This window comes from Sminthopsis crassicaudata, chromosome 1 (assembly GCF_048593235.1).
Source record: "Sminthopsis crassicaudata isolate SCR6 chromosome 1, ASM4859323v1, whole genome shotgun sequence".
Classification (NCBI taxonomy): Eukaryota; Metazoa; Chordata; class Mammalia; order Dasyuromorphia; family Dasyuridae; genus Sminthopsis; species Sminthopsis crassicaudata.
This window is the reverse complement of record NC_133617.1, coordinates 32,582,278-32,606,118: the sequence shown is the minus strand read 5'-3', so window position 1 is coordinate 32,606,118 and position 23,841 is coordinate 32,582,278. Positions and strand designations below refer to the sequence as shown.

General features: G+C 44.5%; 1 protein-coding gene across 3 annotated transcripts; it reads right to left on the bottom strand.

Moving 5' to 3' along the window:
- Positions 1–941: 941 nt before the first annotated feature.
- On the bottom strand, positions 942–22,538 carry PSMD9 (proteasome 26S subunit, non-ATPase 9). Of its 3 annotated transcripts, none has more exons than XM_074298132.1 (8): positions 22,381–22,538; positions 22,029–22,163; positions 15,008–15,860; positions 7,352–7,454; positions 6,533–6,750; positions 5,460–5,561; positions 4,341–4,429; positions 942–2,305 (listed from the first exon to the last, which is right to left on the bottom strand). In XM_074298132.1, the coding sequence occupies exons 3-8, from the start codon at positions 15,155–15,157 to the stop codon at positions 2,278–2,280; spliced, it is 690 nt and encodes a 229-aa protein (XP_074154233.1). In that variant the 5' UTR covers positions 15,158–15,860; positions 22,029–22,163; positions 22,381–22,538; the 3' UTR covers positions 942–2,277. The 3 variants fall into 3 exon arrangements, with proteins under 3 accessions (XP_074154233.1, XP_074154242.1, XP_074154251.1); XM_074298141.1 differs by having other exon boundaries at positions 22,029–22,204; positions 22,430–22,538; XM_074298150.1 differs by having other exon boundaries at positions 22,029–22,204; positions 22,436–22,538.
- Positions 22,539–23,841: the final 1,303 nt, after the last annotated feature.

Here is a 23,841-nt window from a genome sequence, read left to right as displayed (position 1 = left end):
GCACTTAAATGTTAGTATCTTCACTAAAGAGCAGGCTCGATTCGTCACCCCCCGCAGGCACCCCCCAAAAAAGCCGCCGGGGCTCTCTAAAGTTTTTTGGAGGGAACACAAAGCAATCCAAGCCGCGCCCATTCCCAGCCCCGCCCACTCCTCCCCTCCCCGCCACCGCTCCGCTCCTGGGTCCTGGCCTTTTCTCCCGCGGACTGCTCTCCCCTCAATCCCGGAGTGGTCTTCCTTTCCCCCTTCCCCCCTCAGGCCGCGCATCCGGGCTTTGCTTAGGTGTGTTTGCACGTTAATCCTCCGTTTGTGTCCGCTCCCAGAGGTCGGGGCTGTCTTTTGGCTCCTTGGTGTCCCCATGGCGTAAGCGCGCGCCCTCTTAAGGAAAGGCCGAGTTCCTCAGCAGTTTCTGGCACACAGTAGGTGCTTAAATAATCACTGATGAATCCGCAGGCCTTCTTCATCCAGAAATCCCCACCGCCGGGTGCTCCCTTGGTGCCTTCTGAATTCAACTCCTGGCGGCTCTGCATCAACCCCCCGCCCACGTTAGCCTCTCTGGGCTTGGCAAATGATAGTAGATGGACGTTGGTTTTCTTTGTATTTGAAAGCATTAAAAAAAACATTCTTACCCGGCAGCAGGGAAAAGCAGGTCCAGCTGATTTACTCCACAAACATTTATTGGGACTGCTGTGTGTTGGGAACTGCACTTAACCCTGCGGGTACAAGGTGCTAACTGGGGGAGCCAGTCTTGGGGGGCTAGAGAAAAACTCACTGGGGTTCAGTGTCTGAGATGTCAGTAGGCAGCTGGAGATGGAAATCTGGAGGTTAGAAAGGTTGGGGCCAGATAAGAACTGGGAATACCCCACGGAGAAGTATGTTTAATGTGGCCTCCCGGCCTTTCTGGGGTGCAACCCTCTGACAAGGAAGGGGACTGACTCGAAGAACCAGGATGGCACAGACTGTGTTTATTAAACTGGGATGCAGGGAAAAGAGATCCAAAAACACTCAGAGTGGTAAGAAGGCTTGCTGGCCCTGGCAGTTACAATATTAGATTGGTCACAGAAGGAACACTGTTTGGGGCTCGATTTCTCCATATGGGCCCAGATGCTCAACAGCAAGGTTTCTATTGGAGCATGAGGACTACAATGGTGCCCCAGGTAGCTCCCACTCCCAGACCTGTATCCCATCATCTCAGCTACCTAATAAATACCCCTTTGGTGAACAAGGGCTCGGCACATCTTAATGGAACTGTCTTCTTCCAGAAGGAAACAGATCTCTAAATCCTACACTGAAAGAAGCAGAATGTCTGCGAGATGGCAGGCAGTAACTTAAAATCACTGATACTTATTAGAGTACATGTTTAAAGAATTCAAACACTTGGGAAGTGTCCAAATCTAAAAAACTCTGGCGTTCCCATGGGTTAACATTTGGGTTCAATTTCACGATTTCCATCTTAGAACTTGAGAAGGGTGTGAGATTGACTGTCACAGAGGAGAGGCAGCATTGTGGAAGAAAAAAAGTGGGTTCCTGGGACCCAGACTCCAGATATTAGAGCTCTTGCGCCCCCTCGTGGAGGCAGAAAATTCGCATCTCCCAATGAGAAGAAGTTCTTTCCCCAAAAGTTGCAGTAGCTCCCTGCTTACACAGGCCAGAATTTACTCTATCACAACCTCACCATCTATGCTCTGGATAAGTAACCTCCCCTATCCTCAGCTTCAATAGTCCCAGCCTTATGAAAGACAATATGCCCTGGAAGTAAGAGTGGGTGGTCAAGTTATGAGTAAAGAAATGCCTGGGCAGCTCATCACCACTGGCAGCTTCTTGTAGATGGGATTCTATGGGAAGACTCTGACTTTGTCCACTTTGGTTTAAGTGGATTGTCTAAATGTGATTTATACACATAGATCATACATATATATATATATATATGGACAATATAGCTGCACACTGCAAATCATATCTCTTTATCCAAATTAGAAAAAAAAAAAAATAAAGCAACCTCTAAAAGAGTAAAAATATTGTCAAATTAAATTCTCACCCACAAGCAAAAATAATTTCCATTAAAGACTGAGGCATAATTTGTAAGAGATTCTAAGCCCAGGCTATGTTGGTCAAAACCATTGCTGGAAATGCATCTCCAATGTCTGAGAGAGATTTCACTCATCCAAATCCATTGCAAATTCTTAAGGTCCCAGCGGGAGTAGAAACTGGGAAATCCAGGCCATCTCCAGGTTCGGGAGATGGGAAGGGGAAGGTTTCTTCGATGGTCCAGAAGGGCAATCATCTTTGTAAAGGAATAATATTACAGCTGAAATATAAAATAAACAGGGATTCAGGTTTATTTTTGCATACCATTAAGGAAATCCAGATGTTCTCTTACTTCTTTTGGCTTTAAATCTTTAATTGTGTTTCAATCTTAAAGCAGATGCTCATAGAGCAAGCCTTCTGCTTTCTGAGAGTGACTTGAACAATGAGAGGCAGTGCAGCACAATGAATAGGGCGCTGAACTTGTAGTCAGAAAATCTGACTTGAAATCCTAACTCCCATGCTTATCAGCTGTGTTGTCATGGACAAGTCTTTTAATTGTCACAAACCTGCTTCTTCTTCTGTAAAATACCAATATTATCTACCCTAGAGGGCTGTTCATCGTGAAGCTCCAAGGGGATTATATATGTTAAGCATTTTGAACATGCTGATAAATGTTAACTATTTAAATATGGCTGACACTGGGGTCAACTTCAGTTAAGACAGGAGTTTACTGAACCATATTTTTACCTCATTTTCTTTTTTGTTATGAGCACTGACTTACTGAGCAAAGAAGGTTAGGGAAAATATTTAGAAAGGAAGGTGAAACAAAAGCAAGAGAAAACAATACAATTTACAGCTTGAGAAGGGGTTGAATGTGACTTAACGAGCAACTGCTTCATGCAAAGTACCTTACCATAATCACATAATAATCTACACTAACATAAGAAAATGTTTGCTGCCCAGCTGCCCATCATCTGGGAAGGGTTAAACTAACTTTGGCCCCTGAAAGTGAAGGAAGTTTTAGAGCTGCAATGTTAGAAAAGAGGAATATAAGAGAATTCAGAGCTCTGCAGCCACACTAAGCTCTGCTTCCCTCTCAGTGAAGGAAGCACTTCCACAGAGATTTCACCAACGCTGTCAATGGAAGACCCAAAAACAAAACAACTGAAAATGAATGCTGTGAGTATATAAAGAATCACACACGAAATGATGGTTCCAAAAAAAGAAGGATAATATCTACTTGAACTCTTGTCATGCAGGCTGGAAGCTATGGTTCTGGATTATTGCATGATAAGGCAGATTATTTCAATATAAATACCAGTTTTTCTAATTTCTTCTTCTTCTTCTTTTTTTTTTTTTTTGGCTGAGGCAATTGGGGTTAAGTGACTTGCCCAGGATCACACACCTAGGAAGTATTAAGAGTCTGAGGCCAGATTTGAACTCAGGTCCTCCTGACTTCAGGGCTGGTACTCTATCCACTGTGCCACCTAGCTGCCCCTCTTCCTCTTTTTAAAAAAATTCTTTGTCCTTCTGGGAGCAGAGAAGAAAAAAGATCACAATAAAAATGGATTATTAAAAAAATAGTAAGCTTGGTAACAAAGAAGGCAGATTAGATGACCTCCCCCTATGCTTGCTCTTTGGCAGAGGTCAGGGGTCCACTGATAGAGAACATTGCAAATAAGGCTTGATTTTTTTTTTTTAAAGTGTTGATTGTTACTGATATTTTTTCTTTTTTTTTTGTTTAAAAAAAAAAAAGCACTTATTATCATGATGGCTCTTTGAGAAGCAGGAGGAGCACGAGGGATTTGGGGGGAAATCTAGGCATTAAAACAAAAAATAAAATCATCCATAATCTACATGATGACTATACTTATAAATAGAAAGAATAAACTAAGGCTGGATGCTATCCTAATGACCAAGTGGGGCCCCAGAGAAGATCAGGGGAAATGTAGCTTCTTTCTTCCTTCCACTGTCCTAAGAGGTGGTGGGTAGAGATCACATGGAAAAGTGCCATGCTTGGGTGTGGAACACTGTATCTACTTTCAGCTTCAGTTAAGAGAGGAGTTTACTGAACCACATTTTTACCCCAATTTTTTTTTTGTTGTTGTTATGAACACTGACTTACTGAGCAAAGATGGTTAGGGAAAATATTTAGGAAAGGCGAAACAAAAGCAACAGAAAATAATAGGAATTTTCCAAAAAAGCCACCGAGAAGACAAGGCTTTGGTCTAAAGTCCCCCAAGCCTATGGGTATAAGGAAGACTAGCCTTGGGTCACAGAGCTACTGCCCCAACTTCCCCAGAGCCCCATCTTACCCAAGTAGGCCTTTCCCAGCCCAGCGCATAGGGACAAGTCTGATCTGGAGCCTCTCACCTCTCCGCAACACAGTCACATTCAGTGGATGCTGAAAGACAAAAAGCCAATTTGGAAATCAAATGAGAAGAAGCTTCCTGAAATCAAGTTCTGTACTGATTCTGCCAAGCCCGTGCCTACCTGTTGGAGCCAGGAGACATGCAGGGCTGGGGGCAAAGCCCAGAGGATTCTGGCTCTGAGCCATTCATCCTACAGAGTTCTGAAGAGTAGGCTCAAGCAGCTCTTACTCCTCTTTCCCTCAGAGAGAAGGCACTTGGCCTGAAGGAAACCCAATTCCCAGTTAGAATCAGGCTGGAGGAGAGGTGATGAGCAGAGCACCAAAAAGTACCCCTGGGTTGGAGGATGTTCTTGAGATCTTCAATGTCCCCCCAAGGACCAAGACTGTTCTATAGGGTCTTAGTGGGGGATGGAATAATAAGGGGCTTTCAGCAAGAAAGGAAAGAGAATTCACAGCGCTTTCTGCGAGACAACTTTGGGGCTTTTTCTCCCTAATGAACAGATTCTACTGCTGTATTACACAAGTACTTTTTACCGATGAGTAGAAGAATTCATGGAATTGTCAATACAGAGCTTGAGAAAGTATTTCTGTAAGTCATCTATTCCAAAGCTTTTATTTTAATAGATGGGGAAACTGAAGCCCCATTTAGGAGGTTAAATGATCTGCCTGAGGTCACATAGGTTGGTAAATAGAAGAGCTGGGATTTATAGCTAGAGTCTCTAATTTCAAATAAAGCTTTTGCCCCTGTAAGTTGCTTTAAAATTTTCAGAAATCCCCAGAAACAAGGGAGTACCCACTTCAATTCACTGCCATCCAACTCAGCAGCCAATTTTCAGCACCCCCCAAGTCTGAGGCATTGTGCTAGGGGCTGAGAACACAGTGGGGCAGAGCCTCCCTTCAGCACTGTGCCAGGCAGGGCCCAGCCCTGGAAAGGGTTTGAGGATTTCTCCCCAAAAGCATAGGGGCCCATTCAGGACTCTTGGAGGACAGACTATTTCAGCTAAAATAAAAGGCACCGAGAAGACCAACCTCAGAATAAGGGGGTAGGGGGTACCCGACTCACCCCTTCACTGTGTTGGACCACCATTCCGATGTTCTGCAGATTCTGGAAGTTGTGGGCATTTACTGAGCCAAACTCCACGATCTCATCATCAACCTGGAGACCCTAAGAAGATGAGAACAAAAACATACGAGAGATTTTAATAAGACTTCCTCTGTCGGATTCCTTTCAACAGTCAAGACAGCCAAGGTATACATGTATTTTGAGCAAGTCTCTCTTTATACAGGAGCAATCACAGGGTCGTGGATTTAGAGTTGGAGGGGCCCTCTTGTCTGCCCTCATCTGCCAGAAGAGAAACTCATAGAAGAGTGATTTTTGCAAGCTCCCAGATGACAATGAATGGCACAGCGAGGATGGGCATCTAAATCAGTACTCTCTTGCAGGAGTCAGGATGACATTGGAGGAGAGGATGAAGAATTATTAGGAAATGCTGGGAACACATTTTTTAAAGCACCAATAAATTGCTTTGCCACAAGAATTGTAAAGGAAAGAGATTAGTTTTCCTAAAAGGAATGATACTGAAGCCTAAAAATGAGTGATTTAGACTCTTGAGGGTGGAAACCACTTCCTCCTGCTGGTTCCATGGCAGACATGGTAAGGACATCACTTACAAGTATCACAAGAAGTGACACTTCTGGGTACTTTTTGAGGGCCATCTGATAGAAAGGACATTCTGAAAACTATGGCTGGGGCCTATCAGAGGGTTGTGGGGCAAAAACAACCACAAGCTCTCATAGGAATGTAGGAAGCCCTGGCTCTATTTCCTGCCCTCAGCATTTAACTGGGCTATAGAGAATGTTCCAGAGAAATCCAATTCAGAGGGAAGAACAATCATCAATGATCCATGTTCTCATTCCATCCTGGGGGATGGAATTTTCCCAAAAAGCCACTGAGAAGGCAAGGCTTTGGCTTAAAGTCCCCCAGACCTATGGGTGATACAAGGAAGGCCAGCTTTGGATCATAGAACTGCTGCCCACAAGGTGCCCAAGCCTTGCACCATCTATCTCCCTTCCAGATGAGTTGTTCTGTCCATCCTGACCTCTGTACTCGGAGTCCCATAGCAGCTGCCAACTTACCGAGTTGCTAGCCGGAGAGCCTGGGCTGATGCTGTTTACTTTAGCAAAGGGCTGAGGGGGATTGTGGCTTGAGCCCTGGCTTGGGCCCTGGCCCTGGCTCAAAGCTTCATTCTGTGCTTCGGCTGCATCCCTTGCTTGCTTCTCCTTCCCCTTGGCATGGAGCTGGTGCAAGGCTTCTTCTACCTGCTTCATCAGGGCTTTGTGGTCATTCTGCAGACCTAGAAGAGAAACTCCTAGTAGAGGAGGAAGGAAGCCATGCTCCCCAACAAGGCCACATTCTTAGTCAAGCAGTTCTCTCGACAGATTTCCCCTCAAGGGAAAAGGAAATAATTGTTAGTTGAGAATTATCTCAGAATGCTGCCTCCCCCCCCCCCCCCCCAACCGTGCTGTACGTTATGGGCCAGGATTTGTGGCTTGGTGGCATTTGTCACTGTGAAGTTAGCTATCGGATACAATGGCTTTTGTCTGTGGGAATCTCCCAGCAAAATCAGAAGATCATAGATCAAGAGCCAGATGGGAATTCAAGAGTTGAGTCCAATCCCTTTGCTTTTGTTTTTGGTTTTTTTGCAGATAATAAAACTGAGGCTTGGAAAACTGAAGTTATTTATGCAAAAAGAGAGTTACTGGAATAGGTGGGAATTGAATCCAGGTCTTCTGACTCCAACCTGGAGACTCACTTATCACTCCCATGTTACCAGAAAGTGTAGCTGAAGCCCCAAGGTACTAAATAATTGCACCCAAGCATAGGAATTTAAGACCTGATCTTGTTCCTTTTGTTTCCCAAGCCACAGGGGGGCAGTCATGCTCATCTCTACTCACAGATAATGTTGTGCCTGGCCGTACGAACTTGATATACGTCGACATCTGCTCGAGGATATCCCTCGATGTCCACCAAAGGCTCATTCATCCCAACTCCTTTTTGCTGGGGAGAAAGAATGGGGTTAATAGATGTCATGAATATAAACTCATCATGCTCTCTTTTGTTAAAGCATTTTTCTTTGCATCTACGAGGGAGATCTATTGGTACTTAGGAGGGAAAACAAGGTTCATGTTGGGACAAAGTATCTACACTTAGTACCTAAGGACAAATTTCTCAGAAAGGCAGGCAATCTGCTCTAAACATTTGGGGTGCTGGATCTGAGTTCAAATCCAAGCTCTTGCATGTACAACCTGCATGTGGTTGAGCAAGTAATTTACTCTCCTGGTACCTCAGTTTCCTCATCTGTAAAATAGGAGGGTAGAACTAGTCAGCTAGGACCCAGCCTGGCAGATAGCTGAGAACACAGTAGTACAAAAGGGTGTGCTCCCCAACCTTTCTGTCTCTTTTGCACTCTATAATCCTACCCTAACGCTACAGCCCAGCTCCACTGGCCTCCAGGCCGTGGAGGAGAGAGCAACCATGCACACAAGCCAAGTGATAAAGTGGAGACCAACAGAGGGAAGGCACATTACAGAGGACCAGGAAAAGTTTCTTGTTTTCGGTGTTAAGTCATCTTAGTTAAGCCCAATTCTTCACGACCCCGTTTGGGGTTTATTGAAGCAGTTTGCCATTTCCTTCCCCAGCTCATTTCATAGATGAGGAAACTGAGGCAAACAGGATCAAGTGACTTGCCCACAATCACATGGCTAGTGATGTCTGAGGCCACATCTGAACTCAGTTCTACCTGACTCTTAACACCTGCCTCCTGCACCATCTGGCTGCTATGGCCCTCAAGGTTTTTGCAGAGACTGGGACTTCAGCTGGGCCCGAAAGGAAGGCAGAGTCAGAAGCCACAAGCACCTGTCTGGCCTTTGTCCAGGGCTCTGCTTCAGGTCTGTATTTCCTGGGGTGCAGCTGCTGCATTCTTAGGCACTAAGTACTGTGTTCTTCAGGGATCTCAGGAGCCGTTCGAGGCAGAGACAGCAGACTCTCAGAGTTTTCTAAGGCAGAGTCTGACTGATGTCTCCCCGGCCTGAGCGTTTCCACTTGCCAACCTTACAACAGCGGACTTAGACCTGGTAGGAGCCCTGGTGCACTGCTGCTGGCCCCACCCCCTTCAGTCAGCTGGAAGATTCTATGGGTCTAGAACAACAAAACTGGAGGCCTGTCCTTGGAACAGGTTTTACCACTCGGCTGCTGCATCCACAACCTGGGATGGGATCAAAGTCACACAGTGCTTCTCAATGCCGTTGGCGTTTCTTTACCACCCGCAGCTTCAGACTCGGTCAGTGCAGAATCCCCATCACCCTCAGCTTCGGGGCCATGCTGTGTTGGGACCAGAGGCTCACAGGCTCAAAATGACTATGTTTTTCCCCTGAGTTTCTGATACTCAATCTGCTGTTCTTCCTTGATCACTGCAGACACTTTATGGAAGAAATCACTGCTCCCTCCTACACTGACATCTTTCATGATCTTCTTTTCCTCGTTAAATTTTCCTCGTATAGAATCCTGAGTATGTCACTTCTTAGCTCAAAAACTTCGCTGGCCCTCTATTACCTCAGGAAAAAAACCATGAACTCCTCAGTCTGGGATTTAAGGCCTTTCTCATTAAGGCTCAAAAAGACTTTTCCAACTGTATTTCACATCACTGCTCCTTGAAAACTCAATATTTAAGTGAAAAGTTCTTCCCTACATTCTATAAACATGCAAATATCCATGGGTATCTCCTCCAGCTTCAAAGGATTAACAACCCGATAAGACAAACATTGACTTGACCCTGGACAACTCACTTAACTCCAACTGCCTGGAAAGAAACAAACAAAAAAGGAAGGACAGGAGTGAAAATCCTAAACAGAACAAAACTATTGAAACTCTACTCTTCTGAAAAACAGGTGTCCTGAAGATTTTTAAAAAACACTCCTTCCTACATAACATATAAAAAATAAAAACATGCTGGCCCGCCATCCAAAATGAACCCCCGGAGCACAGGTAGTAAGGAGGAAGGATTCTTAAGCTCATTTTATTTTAATTTTCCCCCTTGTGCAAACACAGCTTTTTCAGACTTCAAGAAGCCACCCAGATCAAGCCCAGCACCCCAGTTCCCGTGCTGCTCCTCAAGCTTCCTAGGCTGCAGACAGCTCTATCCTTTACCACATGGACTTATTAGTAATCGTTAATTTCCTGCCTGATGGTATAAACTCCTCAAGGGCACAAATGTTCTTGTCTCCCCAAAGTTGGTATGATCTATTTAAAAATAAAGTACCCCATCCTACAAAAAGCAAAAAGATGCATTCCCAAAGGAAGCTTTGTATTCTGAATTTGTTGCCTAGTAGGGAAAAATAGGCTCTCAGAAACCAAAGGGAGCCTGGGCAGAGTTAGGGGGTACAAGCTGAGTCCCCAGACTGATTAGGCTCCTGGATCGAGGAACCAGCAGCACTTACATCAGGGGTCCTCAAACTACGGCCCGCAGGCCAGATGCTGCCTGCTGAGGATGTTTATGCAGCCTACCGGGTTATGGCAAAATCAGACTCGAAGTGACCTTCGACTTAAACTCACATTAGCAACGCACACTTCCAGCACTGGGCTGAGGGAAGGAGAGTGGGAGCTTTTGTTTTTACTATAGTCCGGCCCTCCCACAGTCTGAGGGACAGTGAACTGGCCCCCTAGTTAAAAAGTTTGAGGACCACTGATTTACAGTCACATTAGCAATCAGGGGAGGACTCTTTCAGAAGCAAATCCAGATCACAAGAATTAGCAGCTCCCAAGCAGAGCACGGTAACATTTATAAAATGTCTACATACATCATCTCCTTTAATCCTGATAGCAAAGCAAAGTCTGGATGATCTGAAAGTGGAAGGGGCTTCCTTATTAAGGAAGCCAGTATGAGTGAGAGACAGGGATTGCCCGATCTTTCTGACTACAGCCACACTGCTTCTTCCAGTGCTAGTATTACCACCCTGTTTATTCGTGGCAAGATCCCGGACAAGAAGTGACCCACTCAGTCACACAAGTAGTACGACAAACCCTGCTCTCGAAAGGCAGGATGGGCCCTAGATTCAGGGGCTAGGAAGACCTCTGTATGAATCACTCTCATGTCAGGTGCCCAGGGCTTAGCTTCCTCGTCAGGAAAAGGAGATTGGATTTGTTGGCTTTGGGGAACCTTCCAATTCTAAATCTATAATCACACATCCTATGAGGGCAGTGCCCTGATGGATCCTCATCAATCAATCAACACTTAATAAGCACTTCCTATATGCCAAGCACTGCACTACCGCTGGGTATACCAAGACAGGCAAAAAGTCAGTCCCTCAAGGAGCTTACAATGTCACGGGGGGATGACATACAAATATACACAGAGCAGCTGCATCCAGGAGAAATAGGGAATCATTAACAGCAAGAAGCACCAGAATTAGCATTTAAAAGACAGAATTTCAGCTGGGACTAGAAAGCTCCCAGGAAGGTCAGTAATGATAGAAGAGGGAGAGAAAATGCCCAGAGCCGAGAGAGAGACAGTCTTGTTTGCGGAACAGCCAGGAAGCTGATATCCCTGGAGCATGTTGGAAAGTGCAAAGTGTAAGAAGAATGGAAAGAGGCAGCTAGGTGGCGCCGTGAACAGAGCACAGCCCTGAAGTCAGGAGGACCTGAGTTCACTTAACACTTCTTAGCTGTGTGACCCTAGGCAAGTCACTGAACCCCAATTACCTCAGCAAAAAAAAAAAAAAAAAAAAAGACTGGACAGATGAAAGGCGCAGGTCAGGAAGGGCTCTGAAAGCCAAACAGATTTTGCATTTGATCCTGGAGGCAATTTTTTTTTTGGAGTTTATTAAGTAGAGGAGTGACATGTTTGGACTTTAGGAAAATTACTGGCTAAAGGAAGAATAGAATGGAGTGGGAAGAGCCTAGAAACATCCCCCAGTGGTACTGCAATATTCTCCGCATCAGATGATGAGGGCCTGGATCAGGAGGGGGGCGACATCCGAGGAGAGAAAGGGGAGTATCAGGAGAGCTTGCAAAGGTGCGATTGACAGGCCTCGGAAACAGCTCGAACCTGGGAGGTGAGAGACAGGAGGAATCCAGGAGGACCACTAGGCTGGAAGCCTGAGGGAGCAGGAGGTAACAGTGGCCTCTATAGTAAAAGGGAAGGGAGGAGTGCTATTTAAAATGGCCACTGGACATCCAGGCAAAAAGGTCTGGAACGTAACTGGAGGCCAGCAAAGAGACTGGGGCAAGAAAGATGGATCTGAGGATTGTCAGCAAAGGGTAGTTAAGGGTAGTTAGGAACCGATGGCAACCGAGCCAGGTGTAGGGAGTAGAGCAGAGAGCTGGGACAGAACCGTCCCATCCAGAACCTCACCATCTCAGAAGAGTAGAGGAGCGAACAGAAAAGGAAGACTCCCCCAGCAACACCCTACTCCAGGGCTCTCTACTTAAGCAATTACAGAAAGTATCCCCAGTCCCAGGTGGGTGAGTTGTGCTGAATGCGATCGGAATTGTTTCTCCTTCTCCATGACCTCAGTCATGTAAGGAGGGGGCTGGACAAGGTCACCGGCCTCACCTTCCCCTCTGTGGCCAGCCATGGAGGAGGAGGGCGGAGATGGCCCTGGATGCAGGGGGCGACCCTGACCCTTCTAGGGTCTTCTCTAGGTCTCAGTGGGCTTGAGGCCGCTCCGTGATTAAGGTGAGGTAGAATGGGAATGAAAGGGTTTCACAGAAGGGGGAGCTAACAGGAGCTTCAGCAATCACCCACCAGCAGGGTGACCTGCACCTCTCTGAAAGGCAGCGGCCCCCTCTGTAAAACAAGATGAACACTGGCAACAAAACCTGCCACGGAGCTTGAAGAAAGCAGCGTCAAAAAGGGAAGCTCCTCGTGCCAGGTGGCTGGATGGGCCTGACAAGAGCTCCACCGTCCGCCTGGCGGAGGCTGCCCCGCGGGACCACTGGAGCTACAAGAAGTGAATTTGGCAATCGGTGAATCTACAGACTCTAGCAAAGGGAGGGGCAGGGAGTGGGGGCCCCTGGGGTGGCCCGTTAAATGTCTCTGACAGGACATGGAAGGTGGAGGCTGATAGGAAAGTGGGGGCTGGGAAGGACCGGTTCATTTTAACAAATGTGTCCAAGGCACCTGCTAGGCCACCCCCGCCCCTCCCCCTCTCGACTCATCCTATGTAACTTTAAAAATCAGACAAAGTCTGGCAGTGTTCCACCTCCAAGTGCTAGATGAGGGGAAAACAAAGCAAAACAACCCAGTAAGGAAATGCATGAACAACAGGAAAGACCACAAATGCCTTTTGGAAAGAAGCACCTGGGCTGAATTTTAAAGGAAGCTGGGTCTCAAGTCCTGAGGAAGCTCCCATAATGGGAGGCATGAAGCCTGACTACGACAGCAGGAGTCAGCCTGCAGAGTGCTTTATGGTCTTCTAGGCTGAGGAGTTTGTGCGCCACCCTAAAGGCGATAGGGAGCCACAGAAGACTCGTGAGGGGGAGTGGTATGGGCTGAAGTGTCTTTTATGGCAAGTTATATGGAGGAAAGACTGACGTGGGAAAAGCCCACTGGGGGGGATGGGAGAGGGCAAAGGGCAGCCAGGAGATGGCAGTGCTCAAATCGCTTAGCAGATGGCTGAGCCACGGGACAAAAGGGAAACGGCTCCAAGGTTAGAAACCGGGGTGAGTCGTGGGATGGTGGGTCCATCATCACAAACGGAGAAGTCTGGAGGACGGATGGATGAGGGGAGAAGAAATCCCCCCCAAAAAAGACCCTGCAGAGGACGGTGTCAGAGGCAAAGGAGAGCAGACGAAGAGAAGGGTACAGTGAACAGTGTCGGGGCTGGGAGGGGCCTGAGAACAGGGGATGTCAGAAATGGGAGGGACTTAGAACAGGGGATGTCAGAAATGGGAGGGAGCTTAGAACAGGGGATGTCAGAAATGGGAGGGAGCTTAGAACAGGGGATGTCAGAGCTGGGAGGGAGCTTAGAACAGGGGATGTCAGAGAGGGAGGGAGCTTAGAAGAGGGGATGTCAGAAATGGGAGGGAGCTTAGAACAGGGGATGTCAGAGAGGGAGGGAGCTTAGAACAGCGGATGTCAGAAATGGGAGGGAGCTTAGAACAGGGGATGTCAGAAATGGGAGGGAGCTTAGAACAGGGGATGTCAGAAATGGGAGGGAGCTTAGAACAGGGGATGTCAGAAATGGGAGGGACTTAGAACAGGGGATGTCAGAGAGGGAGGGAGCTTAGAACAGGAGATGTCAGAGCTGGGAGGGAGCTTAGAACGGGGATGTCAGAAATGGGAGGGAGCTTAGAATGGGGATGTCAGAAATGGGAGGGAGCTTAGAACAGCGGATGTCAGAAATGGGAGGGAGCTTAGAACAGGGGATGTCAGAAATGGGAGGGACTTAGAACAGGGGATGTCAGAGGGGGAGGGAGCTTAGAACAGGAGATGTCAGAGCTGGGAGGGAGCTTAGAACGGGGATGTCAGAAATGGGAGGGAGCTTAGAATGGGGATGTCAGAAATGGGAGGGAGCTTAGAATGGGGATGTCAGAGGGGGAGAGCTTAGAACAGGGGATGTCAGAGGGGGAGAGCTTAGAACAGGGGATGTCAGAGGGGGAGAGCTTAGAACAGGGGATGTCAGAAATGGGAGGGAGCTTAGAACAGGGGATGTCAGAAATGGGAGGGACTTAGAACAGGGGATGTCAGAGGGTGAGAGCTTAGAACAGGGGATGTCAGAAATGGGAGGGAGCTTAGAACAGGAGATGTCAGAGCTGGGAGGGAGCTTAGAACGGGGATGTCAGAAATGGGAGGGAGCTTAGAACAGGGGATGTCAGAAATGGGAGGGAGCTTAGAACAGCGGATGTCAGAAATGGGAGGGAGCTTAGAACAGCGGATGTCAGAAATGGGAGGGACTTAGAACAGGGGATGTCAGGGGGAGGGGCCTTAGAACAGGGGATGTCAGAAATGGGAGGGAGCTTAGAACAGGGGATGTCAGAAATGGGAGGGAGCTTAGAACAGGGGATGTCAGAAATGGGAGGGAGCTTAGAACAGGGGATGTCAGAAATGGGAGGGAGCTTAGAACAGGGGATGTCAGAAATGGGAGGGACTTAGAACAGGGGATGTCAGAGGGGGAGGGGCCTTAGAACAGGGGATGTCAGAAATGGGAGGGAGCTTAGAACAGGGGATGTCAGAAATGGGAGGGGCCTTAGAACAGCGGATGTCAGAAATAGGAGGGAGCTTAGAACAGGGGATGTCAGAAATAGGAGGGAGCTTAGAACAGCGGATGTCAGAAATAGGAGGGACTTAGAACAGGGGATGTCAGAAATGGGAGGGACTTAGAACAGGGGATGTCAGAAATGGGAGGGACTTAGAACAGGGGATGTCAGAGGGGGAGGGGCCTTAGAACAGAAGATGTCAGAGCGGGGGAGAGCTTAGAACAGGGGATGTCAGAAATGGGAGGGGCCTTAGAATAGGGGGGTCGGGGTGGGAGGGGCTTGTATGACAGGCTGACTGAGTCCAGCGCGGGGAGGATGGCCGCCCCCGCCCCTCCCCCACCCCCCGCCGCACTCACGTCCTCCAGCACGTCATAGTAGGCCTTGATCTGCGCCTCGATCTCGTCCTTCCGCCGCACCAGCTCCTGCACGTCGCTGATGGTCACTGGGTCCGTCCGGGGTCTCGAGGGCGAGGCCTTCTCGTCTTCGCTCTGCTTTCTCTCAGACATCTCTGAACCGCCGCTCGCGACGCGGCTACGTGAAAAAGCGACGACTACGGCTCCTCCCGCGGGCCAAAACGGCTCTGTCCGCAACCGTGGCGGGGGAAGAGCAGGAGGAGTGGGAGGGGTAGAGCAGGAGAGAGCGGCCTGGAGCAGGCAGGGGCGGAGCAGGAAGCGCTCGGAGAGCACGTGGGCGGGGGGCGTGGCTAACCTCGGAGGAGGCGCGTAAAGTCGCGGGAACAAAGTCTCCTGACTGGGCCCTGGGACTTTGTGCTCGCGTTTTAAAAAAAACTCATATTAAAAACAGACAAACACTCACATACGTTGTTTTACGTCACCTTCATTCCCGTTCGTCCATATCCCTCCCCCAACCTCCCTCTCGACTGTAACAAAGATTAAAAAGGGGGAAAAATTTTAAACTCAGTCTGGCCACGTTTCACGCCCTCGTCCGGCTTCTGCAAAAAAGAGAGGAAGAGGCCGTCTCTGATTTCTGGGAGGGCTTTATTTTAATTGTACGAAGTTCATTTGGGGCCGCTTTTTGATCTGATTGTGTGCTGGGGAGCACTGCCCCGCATCTCTTCCGCAGCCTCGGACGCTTCTCCGAACATTCGGTGTTTCTTAGGAGAAAGAAATGTTCCAGCCCTCCATCTGGTGCCGCTAGTCTCGCCTACAAAAAGTCTTACGAAGATTGTTTTCTGTGGCTTTCTGCCAGCTGCGGGATTAATTAATGAACTCAGACATAGATCTGAACCTTGAAGATACTTTGAACATCATATAATTTTTTTTCCCCTGAATCTGGGGTTAAGTGACTTGCCCAGGGTCACACAGCCAGGAAGTGTTAAGTGTCCGAGACCACATTTGAACTCGGGTCCTCCACTGCGCCCCCTAGCTGCCCCAACATCATACAATTTTTTAAATTTTATTTTTCCAATTCTATGTAAAAGACAATTTTCAACATTCATCTTTTATAAGATTCTGAGTTCCAAATTTTTCTCCTTACTACCCCCCCCCCCAGATGGGGAGCGTTCTGATATAAGTTATACATGTGCAGTCGTGTAAAACACATCTCCATATTAGTCATATTGTGAAAAAAGAAACAGAACAAAAGGAAAAAACAATTAAAGCAGAAAGTGAAAAATAGCATGTTTCAATCTGCTTTTTCCCCTTTATTTTTCTTGTCCACACACATAATATAGAAGTGGTGTAATATTTTGTGTGACTGTATATGTATAAATAATACACATCATTTTTCGTGCTTTCTCAGTGGTAGAGGAAGAGAATAAAAGAATAGAAAGAATGTAGAACTTAAAATTTAAATAAAACTTAAAAAAAGGAAAAAGACTTAGGAAGGCTGATCGCCCTCTACAATTCCAGAGGATTCATGGTGCAAGGCTGTGCTGGAATCAGCTTGAATTAGTTCTGGAGAATCAATTGTTATAAAAGTCCAGACTAAGCATTTACACATCGGAAATTGGAAAGCTTAACAAATAAGAACTTGACTTAGGGAAAGTGATAGAGAAAATGTTAATGAAATTTAAAATTAATACATGAGAACATTTCTTCCCCCTTCTCAAATCCTGTTGTTAAAATTTTATCAGACATATATTTTGTTTAATTTATACTTTAACATATGTAACATGTATTGTCAACCTGCCATCTGGGGGAGGGAGAAGGAGAGGAAAAATTAGAACAAAAGGTTTGGCAATTGTCCGTGCTGTAAAATTACCCATGCATAACTTGTAAATAAAAAGCTATAATAATAATAAAAAAATGTACCAGGTACCTCTGCATGCTTTGCATCTCTTGATGGACAGGGGGAAAACTCAGTACAGAATGAGATGTGTGTGAGTTTTTTAGTTGTGGTTATCAAAACATTTTGGAGATACTTTTTTTCAGAATTAAGGCCCAACAAGTGTACTGAGTTTGGTATAACAATAATCCTTCAAGTTCAAGGTGGCCACCCTCTGGCAAAGATGTTCACTGAGGGATTTACTTCCTCCTATTTCCCAGGGCCATCCACCACATAGTCACCATCTTTGTTCCTTTTCAATGACAGGTACTGCACCACTATTCTCATTGCAGAGGTCTGTTCTAATCCCCCAAGGCTTGAGACAATATGTTTCCCCAGGGCCAATGAGAATAGTAATTCAGGATGGAAAATTGATAATGTCCTAAACTGGCTCACTTGTGGTATATAAAGCCTGGCTTTGGTCCAGCACATTAAGTCCTCCTTCTTAGGAGGGATGGCTTCCATTTGCAAACATCTTTTTCCTCGTTCTGAAATTAATTAAAATTCTCTTTGGGTTCTGAATCTCTTTTCTCTAACTTGCTTTTGGTTAGAGACCAGTTGTGGTCTGGTTGATATTAATTGGTGTCAGAAGTGGGATTTGACATGAAACAGGGTTAAATGGATCTTCTGGTACCAACGGGGGGTCTTTTGAGAAGCAATGGGGGTGCCAATGGAGATTTTTTTCTCTAAAGTTGGACTCCTTTCATCTGGTGATTCCACCATCCTTTCCTACTCAAATCCTCCAATTCACCCTTGAGTTTGGCTTTCTTTGTAAGGAAAACCCAAGGTTCCTTTCTTTACCTAGTTCTTCCCAGATCACTTTGGTGAATCATACCTTTTTTTTTTCCCTCTGTGTGCCTCCTAATTTAAACCAGCGGATGCATATATGGCTATGGACTGTGAAAATTTCTCTTTTAAATGCAAGTCTGGTTATGGACAACATGCTCTTCCTTTTCTATATTTGCAGATGTCTTGTCTGTGTCTTTATAAAATGCAGAATGTCAGCACTAGCCTGGAGTGAGGAGGACCTGTGTTCAGACACATAATTCCCAGCTGTGTGACCCTGGGCAAGTCACTTAACCCAAATTGTCTCAGGAAAAAAAAAAAAAAAGTAGAATGTCTGTGTTGTGTTTGTTCTGTGAGCTAAATTAAAATGCAGTCAGCCAAGAAAACTTCTAAGGGCTGTAGTTTGAATGCTGAAAAAGGTTTATTATTATTGGGGCTGCAGAAATAAAGTTAGGTAACTAAAGTTGTAGAACTGCTAAAAACATTTTAGCAGTTTCTGGAAGTTTTGAAATTAATCGTTAAGGAGTTTGGTAATTAGGCATTTTATGATTTCAGGAGAGAACTCCTGAGACTTTAAGATAATTCTAGGATCCCCTTCTGAAACATCTTAGTAAGTTTTGAGGTACTACTCTGTAGAATTTATTTTAAGAAAAATAAGAATTAAATCTTACAAAAACTTTTTTTTTAAAGTTTTAAAAGTAGTGGACAAGATTAATAACTTCATTGTTCTAGAACAGTTAGTGAAAAAAAAAAAGTAAGCTGGCAAAAAGTACAGAAAAGAGAATAAAAAATAATAATAATAATAAAATAAATAGCAACCTCTTATTGCCCTAACAAAAAAGTTGCTATAAATATTTTTGTATATATAGGTCATTTTCCTTTAAAAATTTATTTTGGAATTTATGCTAATAATGGTATTTATTGTTAGATCAAAGGATATACATGATTTTATAATTGCCCTTTGTTCATCTTTTTCCATCATTGATCAATAAGGGAATTGCTTTTTTAAAAATAAATTTGATTCAGTTCCTTATACATTTAAGAAATAAGGTCTCCATCAGGGAAACTTCTTTAAAATTCTTTTTTCAATTGTGATTGTTAACTGTATTTCTCCCCCTGTTTATTCTATTATCTGAGGTTGAATTTGAATTCAAATCCTCCTAATTCCTGGGACAGTGCTCTATCCATTGAGCTGCCTAGTTCCTAGTACTCTTAGAAAATAGTTTTATGAAAATATGTGTAGTAGAATAACAGTTCAAAGTAAGTGTGACGTTCTGAAAATAGATCAAACAAAAACTTTAAGCTGTTCCTAGCCATTAGGGAGGGACAGAGTATCCAGAAAGGGGTAATCAATCAAGTATTTATTTAAGCTCCTGCTATATGTCAGATACTCAGATTAGTGTTCAAAGAAAGGCAAAAAAATAATTTCTGTCCTAAATAAGCCACTTGTCATAGTAAAATGTCAGATGTAACATGTAAATGACTAGATTAAAACATGATATATAAACAGTGTGCCTATAAGATAATCGTTGAGGGAAGAAGGAACAGGGGTAGAATGCTAGAGAAGGGAGCCTTCTATAGAAGGTAGGATTTGGTAACCTACAACCAAAAAAAAAAAAAAAAAAATGCTCCACTCAATGAGCAAAGCAGAATTGCAAGAGCTCAAAACAAACGTGAGATGCACAAATGTAGAGAATCCACCCCAAATTTTCACATGGACTACTTCAGCTAAACTTGTGGTAAAACCTTCTGAACTCATATTGGGTCTGATCAGCCATAGTCAGATGTATTGCACCCTGATCCCGACATAGTGATGTCATTTTGGTCTCCTTAGACTACTAATCACCAACTGTTCTCAAGCTTTCTCTCCACGATAACTGATTTTGTTCTACCCTTCCCCAATTACATGTAAAAAAAAATTTTTAATATATATTGTTGGAATTTTTTTTTAAAGTATTAAATTCCAAATTCTGTCTCTGTCTCCTTCTCTTCCCTCCTGCCTGAGATGGTAAGCAATCTGATATAGGTTATATGTGTAAAGCCATGTAAAACATTTCTATATTAATCATTTTGTTTGAGAAGACTTGAACAAAAAAGAAGAAAAGAAAGGGAGAAAAGAAGAAAGGAAGAAAGAAGGGAGAAAGAAAAAGAGAGAAAGGAACGAAGGAAAGAAGGAAGGAAGGTAGATCAAAATAGTATGTCTTCGGTCTGTATTGAGACATTAATTCTTTCTCTGGAGGCAAATAACATTTTTCAACCTAAGTCTTTTTGGATTGTTTTGGATCCTTCGATTGCTGAGAATAGCTGACACATTCATAGTTTATCATCACACAATTTTGCTGTTACTGTGTACAATTCTTTCCTGGTTCTGCTTATTTCACTTTGTATCAGTTCATGTAATTCTGAAGTTTTTCTGAAATCATCCTGCTTGTCATTTCTTATAGCACAATAATATTCCATTATAATCATGTGCCATAATTTGTTCAGTCATTCCCCAATGAATAGGCACTCCTTTGCTGTAGCAGAAAAAGAACTGCTACAAATGCATTTTTATATAAACTGATCCCTTTCTCTTTCCTTTTATCTTCTTGGGATATTGAGGTACTAGTAGTATTGCATAAAGAATATGCATAGCTTTATAGCCCTTTGGGCATTGTTATAAATTTACACTTTTTTTGGTTTGTTTTTTAGGACATGATTTCTTTGTATATTTTTTTTTTTTTTTTTTTGAGGCTGGGGTTAAGTGACTTGCCCAGGGTCACACAGCTAGTGCTAAGTGTCTGAGACCAGATTTGAACTCGAGTCCTTCTGAATTCAAGGCTGGTGCTCTATCCACTGCGCCACCTAGCTGCCCCCTCTTTGTATATTTTTAAGACTCACTTTTACATTATTTCAAATACTTCACAATAAAAAAATGGCTTTTTAAAAAAGGACATTTTCCTGAATTTATCATCGTACAGTTTAAGCAAAAGAATATGTTGTCAAGGGGCAGCTATGTGGTGCAATAAATAGAGCACCAGCTTTAAAGTCAGGAGGACCTGAGTTCAAATCTGGACCCAGAAACTTAACACTTCCTAGCTGTGTGACCCTGGGCAAGTCACTTGGCCCCAATTGCCTCAGAAAAAAAAAAAAAGAAAAAAAAAGATTATGATGTCCATATATGAAGGCCATTCTCTGAGTATCAATGTAAAATACTTATGAAAAATACATTATACACATTTGTAAAGATACTTATGGGATAAATATTTTCACAGCTAATTAATTAAGCACATCTACCTCTATGGATTTGTCTATGTGTTTCTTTCCACAGACTGAATCAACCTTTAAGAGGAAAGGAATGTTACCCGTATTCACTTGCAAAGAACAACCGAATGGCATAGGTACAATGTGCCCTGCTCATGTAAAATTCCAGCAATCTTTATTGGCAAGGTATTTCTGGGTTTCTATAATAGAAAATAAACCACAGAAGTCTCAAAACAAAGTATACATTTTCCACACAATTTAAGGCCATTGCCGCTTTATTCACTATGGAAACTGGTCCAAGACCAGCTAAATATTTACTTTATGCTTGCTGTATCATCTTAGAAAAATCCCATACATTAGGAGATTCTCCGAAAGATAAATTTGCTATAATGAGAGAAAGGAAAGGGGGAACCCCGTTGGTCGCGACAAAGATAGTAAGATAATCCCATGAGGCGCAGTGTCCCCTGTAAATGAATTTATCGGCTGGAAAACCTAGATTGATAAATAAAAGGTTTATTGTAGAAATTTGGAAGTAAAGCTCAGTTAGAAAGACGCCAGGGCCAGAGATGGCCGCTGGGCGGGCAGGAACCCCTACATGTGGAAGGATACCATGTTTTGGGGGGAGGGCTCCTGCAAAGAGAGAGCTCTTTTATACCTAAAAGGGGATTGTAGGCGGTGCCAAGTTCTGGTGGGCTTTTCAGATAAGGAAAAAACTGTTTGTGGGGGCTGAGAAAACCCAAGCCAGCTCAGATCCCATGGGGGCTGGGCCTGGATATTCAGCCATGGGGGTTAGGAAATCAGAAAGGAATCTTAAAGGGACCTCAACCCCTATCGGGTATATGTCCATTTCATTTAGGGCATTTTAAAAGATTTAACACAGTGTAAATACAACTGAGGTTGCTATTTGGACTCAATGTGTCAGGTCTGAGAGAAAGATTCTTGTCAAAAATTAACAATCATTTTGTTAATCAAATAAAAATTAAGTGCTGCTTACTATTGAGTTATGCACAATATCTTGTGAGCATTAGTGCAGAAAAAATCATAATCAGATTTACACTTTACCTTTAATGGCGTAAATAATGTCTTCTTAGAGGCAGATAAACTATCCTGCTGCCTGTGGAATTCTCATTTTTCATTTAGCAGCTTCTGAATTTCTCCATCACTTTCATCAAACCAGTCTCCATATTCAGGACTAATCTGGCCCAGATGAGGAAATGCAAGATTGTACATCAAATTAGCTGCCCACTGTTTTCTGCTCCACTGTTCCCAACTGTGTGCTGACTCAGTCCCCCCCCCCCCCCCCAAGTGAGCAAAGAATTGTTCTGTTTCAGAGAAGCTCTAATCTGTTGATATTAAGTCTTCTAGAAGCCATCTTGCCTTGGGGCCTCTGCTTTTGTTGACTGCAAATATTTACCTTGGAGAGAACCAGCCCAGCATTCTTCACGTCACTTTGCCTTCTTTACTCTCACATCCTTTCTCCTCTCCTTGTATCCCACTACCTTCTCATCACTAACACTCTCTTCCATTTACCTAAATGCAATAAAACATCATGGATACCCCCTCACAGCAAACAGTGGCGTTTAATAAGCCTGTGATTATAAGGACATGAGCGTGACAAAGGGCACGTGGGACCCAGAGTGCTATGCTTTTCAATAATTAACTTACCCTCAGTGCAGTCACTGACCTTGGTGCTGTTTTCATCCTCATTGAAGAAGTTGGACAACATGGTTGAAAACATTGTGCTAAAAAACATGGGAAGGGGAGCGAAATGGTCCAAAGGACAAAAGGCCAATCTTGGAGTCAGGAGGACCCAAGTTCAAATCCAGTCTCAGGTACACAACACTTACTAGCTGTGTGACTCTGGCCAAGTCACTTACCCCTAATTGCCTTGCCAAAAATGAAAAAATTTAAGGGGAGGAAGCCTGTAGCCTTGGAACAGCACACAGCTTTGTTTCTCTCCATTGGTGATTGGCATGAAACTGGCATATTACACCAACACATTTCTTTTTGACATCATTTTCTATAAGCCCTCATGAGTATTGAGTTTCTTCTTGCACCCAACAGAGCTATCAATTTGCCAGGGACAGGAAGGAAGGCCCTTATCTGGCTGCTGCTGTCTGTCAGAGAGAGCCAGAGAGAGGGAGAAAAGAAGGGGAGCCTTGTCTCCTTTTTAACAGAAAGGGCCGCTGTCCCCAGGGAGGTCAGACATCACCAGCCTGGAGGAAAGAGAGCAGGAAGGGAGTGAGGAGAGCTGAGCTCTGTTCTCCCCTCTCCACACTGAGTCTAGACTTCTTCCTCCTCCATAAATTGAGAGTGCCTGGGAGACCTCGAAGGCTTGTCTTGTCTCTGAGGCTGAGATTCAAAGGCTGTACTTCCCTCTAACAAAGAATCTTGCACATACAGGTCCTTTTCCCTTCTTTAAGATCTCTTTGGGATACAAGCCCAGAAGAAACACCACAGGGTTCAAGGGTATGCACAGTTTGATGCTCTTTGGGCCTAGTTCCAAACTGCTCTCAAGAATGTCTGGATCAGTTCACAAATCCACCAACAAGGTATCAGTGTCCCTATTTTCCCACATTCCTTCCAACATTCTGCATTATCTTTCCCTGTCATTCTAGATATGACAGGTCTGTAGTGGTATCTCAGAGTGGTCTTAATCTGCATTTGAGAATATTTTACAGACTAGAATTTTGAGACAGGACTGACCCAACGACATTCCTTGCCATTCCTTTTCCAACTTGGGGCATTTTCACTAGTTATCCACTGTCTGACATGTTCTTCCTCTCTCTCCCTACTGGCTTCTCTGGCTTCTTTCAAAATCTCATCTACATACAAGAAGCCTTTCTTCCTCTCCCTTAATTCTATTTTTTTTCCC